General features: G+C 37.7%; 1 protein-coding gene across 1 annotated transcript in view; it reads right to left on the minus strand.

Moving 5' to 3' along the window:
- LOC102490464 (olfactory receptor 7A17) overlaps window positions 1-3,879 on the minus strand; it is a 43,539-nt gene extending 39,660 nt beyond the window's left edge. The window contains exon 1 of the mRNA XM_006150815.2: window positions 3,392-3,879. Coding sequence (XP_006150877.2) covers window positions 3,392-3,879 — 488 coding nt within the window. The remainder of the gene's footprint in view (window positions 1-3,391) is intronic.
- Window positions 3,880-6,867: the final 2,988 nt, after the last annotated feature.

Consider the following 6,867-nt stretch of genomic DNA (forward strand, 5'->3'; position numbering starts at 1 on the left):
AACCTATAGCAAAAAACCTCTCAAAAAAAAAAAAAAAAAGAAGAAGAAGAAGAAGAAGAAGAAGAATAGAAACAGATTATCCATCCAAAATGTCTTTTCTCTGATCACAAAGAACAAACAAATATCAGTATCTCTTATGATGATGGGGAAAAAAGGAGTTAATTAATGGAAATAAACTTTTTACAATATAAAAAATAATAAATACCTCTGAGGGGGCTCAAACCCTTGGTATAGGATATCCATAGAAGTATAATTTTCATTCTTTTCTAACAGTAGCCAGCACCCAAGGGCAAGGTAAATGAGAACATCCTTTAAGGCTTGATCCAGATATGGAAGTTTTAATTTGCTTTGACCTTTAGAATATGTTCATATTTACGATGGTTCACAGTGGTCCATTTCTGTGAATCTGTGAAACCTTACCTCAAACCATGTGAACAAATCCAGGCTATTCAGCTGCAGCAGGAGAGGAAATGTGGAAGGGGCTAGTTGTCTCAGTTAAGGCCACCCTTGATCAGCCAACACCCAGCCAAGTCCTCAGTAGATGGGAAACTTCAGCCAACATCAGCAGCACCTCCTCGTTTGACTAATGAATGATTACAGACTCACGAGGAGACCAGAGAAGCTCAGAAATGATGCCCTTCATGTAATCACATTAGTTAACAGAAGTATTACAGTAAACCATTATTTTAAAGTATGGCTCATAATACAGCAGTAACTAACTAATGCAATAACAAAAGTGAACAGAATGAAGGACAATTATAATAACTTCTGGTTTGTAATTTTAGACTTTTTTCCTGATCTTTGAAGACTGTATTCATGATTATCATGTTATTCAGTTGTTTGAGAATATTGTATCAGAAAGTGACTAGTACAAAATTCGTTTAAAGAAACCTGGAGAGTTTAGAAAGATAAACATGTTTGTGCAGAAATAGTTGTGACCCGAAATTACATGGCTGCACATAAATTCATCCTTCACAAGTATGTGATCACGAAGATTAAAAAGATATCTGTGCATAAAGAGATAAAATAGAGATGATATTGACAATAGTCATTCAGTGCTCCGTTGATGATTGTGACAAAGTTTAGAAAAGGTGGATATGGGAAGACATTCAGTATATATTAAGTGGAAGACATACAGTGCTTCTCTTTCATAGTTTGAATTGCTTCATTTAGCAGTAAATATTCTATATTTGTCCACTTTATTTATTTATTTATTTATTTATTTATTTAGGAGAGGTTTTTGCTATAGGTCATGTGCACTCACCAGAAAGTGAGAGACAGAGAGACAGAAAGCAAGAAACCACTTCCTAGGCGGGATGGCCACAATGCAATCCCTTCTCTTCCATTCTCCTCTTAGGATCTTGGGCACACACGCAAACGCACGTGGTGTGAGATTAAGCCAGTGGGTCCGGGACTCAAACCACATCGACTACATGGGAGTCCAGCGACATAGCCATTACACCAACTGCTGGTTCCCATATTTGTCCATTTTCTATCAAAATGCCAGGGTCTCTGTTTTTGTTTTGTTTGTTTCAATAAGAAAACATAAATTAAAACAAACTATACTTCACTAAAATGAATGATCCCCTTTATACTTGAACACTAATCTTTCACACATTACTAAGTAGATTTAGAGAATGAAACAAAAAAAACCCCGTGCATAATAATAGAATTCATAGCTTAGAATTTGGTGCAACATATTTAAATTCATCTCTGACTTAAAGGCCATAAAAAGACAAACCATTTATTGAAAGGTGTCTTTTCAAGCACATTCCACTTGGAGACATGAAGAACATAATGACTCTTTTCTAGTGACTATGCAGTCACTGCTGATAGGAGTCTAGGTAAGGAACAGAGTGATAAAGTTGAGAATAAAACCTAATGACAAGTTATAAACCATTGTGCTAAACTCTACATTTTCTTTTCTTCTCTTTTTTGAGATTTTTTGCTATATGGTGCATGTGCTTCCAGAGAGACAGAGATACAGGAAGTGATAAATTACCCCCTCCCCCCAGGGATAATGGCTACACTGCAATCCCTTCTCCTCCATTCTCCTCTTGGGATTTTCGGCAACACGTACACATGCCTGACATGAGTTTTAATTCACTAGGTCCAGGACGCTAACCATGGTCAAGTACGTGAGAGTCCAGTGATGTAGCCATTATTCTATCTGATGGTCCTAAACTCTGCATTTTCATCAAGAACAGTACAAGTGGTTATATGTCATCAAATGACAGACAGAAAATTTTTAATTTGTGGTCTCAGATTTCTTCTACTATTGAATTATATTTTTGAAGGTTTTTGTCATGTGCTCACCTGAGAGATACAGAGAGAGAGAGGCAGTGAGAAAAAAAGTGAGAAACAATCTCCCCCCCACCCCCAGTGTGGAAGTTCATGCAGCAAATCCCTTCTCCATACTCCTCCTGGGATTCTGCACATGCACACATATGTGCCTGGAGTGATTTTCAAGCTGCCGAGTCTGGAAATAAAACTACAGTCAGCCATGTCCAGCTCCTTAACCACTATGCAAACTGTGTTCCTTGGATTATATTAATGACCTTAGCCACCAAGTGATGTTATTTGGTTAAAACAAGGAAAGTACAGAATATGATTTCTTAATAGAAGAAAAGGAAGTGTATTAAACTATTTTTAATAAATCCATATTGCTCCATGAAATCAATGAGGATTTTCAAATATTTATGATCAATCGTTGTGGTAAACTTGTGAAAAGTACAGAAATGGACAGAGGAAGAAACTGTCTTGATATCAGAGTAGAAAAATGAGGTATTTATATTGCACAGAGAGGTTGAAACCAAAGTCATCAAAGTTACAGGAGATAACTGAATGGAAAAGATCTTTTTCCAGAACCTGCACAAATTTTCACCATTATTTCCTGATGTTTTGAACCTAACAAGCACATTTCTTCAGTATCAGGAAGGTTGATCCTTTGATAGTTTTCTTCCACAGGAAACTTCTCAGGGCCCTCTTTACATCTTTGTTCCTCAGACTGTAGATGAAGGGGTTCAGCATGGGGGTGACCACAGTGTACATCACTGAGGCTGTTGCACTTGAGTGTGAGCTGTGTGTAGTAGCAGAAATAAGGTACACACTTATCGTTGTACAATAAAATAAAGAGACAACCAAGAGATGAGAAGCACAAGTAGAAAATGCTTTATATTTTCTGTGAGCTGATGAGATTGTGTGAATGGAGGAAACTATCTTAGAGTAAGAGTAAAGGATTCCAGTAAGTGGACCACCAGCCAGCACTACAGAAGTAAAATAGATGACCATGTCATTAAGAAAGGTGTCAGAACAGGCAATGTGGACCACCTGATTAAGTTCACAAAAAAAGTGGGGGATTTCCAATGGCATACAAAAAGAGAGACGCAACGCCATTAAGCTATGTAATAATGAAGTCAGGACACTTATGATCCAGGACAGCAGAACCAGACGCACACACAGCTGGGGGTTCATGATGACTGTGTAGTGTAGAGGATGACATATAGCCACATACCTGTCATAGGCCATCACCGTTAGGAGAAAGTCATCTAATGTCACAAAGAACAAAAAAAAGAACATCTGGGTGATGCAGCCTGCATAGGTGATGACATTGCTCCGTGTCTGGATGCTCATCAGCATCTTTGGGATGGTGGTGGAGGTGAGGCAGATGTCTATGAAGGACAGGTTGGAGAGGAAGAAGTACATGGGGGTGTGCAGGTGAGAATCTGAGATGCTGAGTAGAATGATGAGCAGGTTTCCAGTCATGGTGATCAAGTACATAGTGAAGAAAAGCCCAAATATGATTGGCTTTAATTCTGGCTCCTTTGTAAGTCCCAGAAGAAAAAATTCTAAAATTCTTGTTTCATTCTCTGGTTCCATGGGATGTAAGTGACTATCAGGAAAAAGAAACTAACGTAACTAATTTTTCACTCTAAATAGTTGAGAGTTAGTTCACAGAATTCACAAAAAGTACTCACTTTTCCTGGTAATGATAATGTAAATGCTAATAACTTTATATCAATATATAAAGTATATGAAATGCTGGGAGATAAAAATTTAATGATAATTTTTAAAAAATTACTCCCATAGTTTAAATGCTATAATTTATCATTTTCAGTGAAAAAATTATCTTTCTATATTTTTAATTGCCAGAGGGTGCATGCACTCATTAGAGAGACAGAGAAATAGAATAGGGGGGAGAAAGCACATCCCAGCGGGGCATGGTCTTGCCACAATCTCTTCTCTTCTATCTCTCCATTCTGCCATGATTTTTAGCATGTGTGCACACATTCACAGAGAATTTTTCAAGCATCTAGGGCCAGGATTTGAACCACGGTGAACCACATGAGATGCAGTTTCATGAATCGCTAAGCTGCAGGGCTGACCCATTCTCTTTATTTTGTATATGATTTACCCCTCCTTTACCACACACCCCGCTCTCCCAGGCTATGTCTGACTGAGAATTTCTTTACTATTCTCAACCTTTCCCCAAATTCTTATACTATTTGTGTAACATAAACTGAAAGCCCTCAAAATTCCATGTACTGTCTGGGTAATAAATTTAAGTTGTTAAGAAATTAATATAGTTAACAATTATTTATGGATAGTATGAACTGCTAAAGCAATAATTATGTGACATATCACATATTAATGAGGGCACTGAAGACAATGAAATTACATAGAGATGAGAGTGGAAGTGTACACTATTAACTGGCGAGTAAGATGATATTTCAGCAGAGACCTCAAGGAACAAAGGGTAGGTGCTGCAAGGATATCTGGGACAGTGGACATCTTGCAGAAAAGTGCACAAGAAGGAGAATAATGATATAGTGTCAGGGGATAGTGAGGAATAAGGGGACTTGCTGATGCTAAAATGTGAGGACACCGAGGGTTCTTCAGTCACGTGCAGTGCAGACACAGCAGCAAAATTCCGGTTGGTAAGCTTCTCAGGGACATAGGATCTTGCAGTCACATTGTGATAAGACCACTTTGTGCTGTGTATTTACACAAACACTTAAAAAGAGAGAATTGTAGGGAATATATAACCAAGCGAATAGGACAGATTCAAAACCACTGTGTTCAATAAAATGAGAATATAAAAAAATGACTAAAAACTCTTTTATAGTTTAATCATATCAATGTAGGTCTCTAATTTTAGGTTAAATTGAAAAGACCTAGATACATAATATTAAAATGTATATTTTTAAAGAAGCAGATAAAGGGGAACCAGCAGTTAGCGTAATGGCTATGTTGCTGGACTCCCACGTAGTTGACCGTGGTTCATGTCCCCGACCCAGTGGCTTAAAACTCAGGCCGGGCATATGTGCGTGCATGCCCAAGATCCCGAGAGGAGAATGGAGGAGAAGGGATTGTTGCGTAACCATCCCCTCAGGGGGTGATTTCTCGCTTTCTGTCTCTCTGTCTCTCTCTGTCTGTCTGGCGAGCGCACGCGCCCTATAGTGAAAACCTCTCCAAAAAAATAAAATTTAAAAATTTTTAAAAGAAGCAGTAAAAGAAAATGTATCAACAGTATTTAGTCTTAAAATTTTGTCCCATGTAACCAAACAGATTCAAATGTGCTTATGAAAAAGATATACGTTATTTTAGGTGAACACAAAAGAACGTGTTGTATAAGGTGGTAGAAATTGATTATTAAGTTAAATAACTGATTTAGTCACAAAACATGTGGAATAAGTAATAAAAAGCAAATGTGAAATCACATGATGAATGTTACAAAATAAAATTTATTACTACTAAAAGTTCAAAAGCCGTTCTTAAATTTGCAAAGCAAAGAGGTCTGCACGCCAAAAGAAACAATAGATAGAGCGAGAAAACAACCTTCAGAGTGGGAGAATATATTGTAAATATATTTGCAAACTATATATCACTAAGAAAGTGATAATGAGAATGTAAAGGGACCTCAAGAGGCTTAACCACAAAACAATAATCAATTCAATCAAAACAAAATGGTATTGGCACAAAAATAGGCAAGATGACCAATGAATCAGAGTAGAGACTCCAGAGATAAACCCCAAAACGTACAGTTCACTCAACTTTGACAAAGGGTACTAGTCAATCCACTGAGAAAAGGGAAACCTCTTTAGCAAATGGTGTTGGAAAAACAGGGTATTCACCTGCAGAAAAATTCATCTGAACCCTTATCCGTCACCTTTAACAAAAATCAACTCAAAGTGGATCAAAGATCTAAACCTAAGGCTGCAAACTATAAAACTTCTTGTGGAAAACACGGGAAACTCTGGGAGACATTGGGGTAGGTAAAGACTTGTTAAGCAAGACCCCAAAAGCACAGGCAATAATCTCCCAAATGGACAGGTGGGATTACAACAGATTAAGGAGTTTCTGCACAGCAAAGGACACTGTAATTAAAGTAAACCGACAACCCTCAGAATGGGAGAGAATTTTTGTTAACTGTGCCTCAGATAAGAGACTGATAACTAGAATACACAGGGAACTCAAGCAGTTTACCCAGAAGAAAATTATTAATACAATTAAAAGATGGGAAAATGAGCAGAATAAACAACTCTCTAAGGAAGACATAAGAACAGCCAAAAAGCATATGAAAAAAAGCTCAATATCCCTCATTGCAAGGGAGATGCAGATCAAAACCACAATGAGATACCATTTAACCCCAGTCAGGATAGCAAAGTTTGAAAAAACAAATAATGATAAGTGCTGGAAGGGATGTGGGGAAAGGGGAACATTCCTACACTTTTGATGGGGATGTAAATTGGTCCAGCCACTGTGGAGAATGATATGGAGGTCCCTCAAACACCCACAAATAGAACTAGCATATTATCCAGCAATTCCACTCTTGGGTATCTACCCAAAGTACAGGAGAGTGCCCAG

The sequence above is a fragment of the Tupaia chinensis genome, unplaced genomic scaffold (assembly GCF_000334495.1).
Source record: "Tupaia chinensis unplaced genomic scaffold, TupChi_1.0 Scaffold000300_1, whole genome shotgun sequence".
NCBI lineage: Eukaryota > Metazoa > Chordata > Mammalia > Scandentia > Tupaiidae > Tupaia > Tupaia belangeri.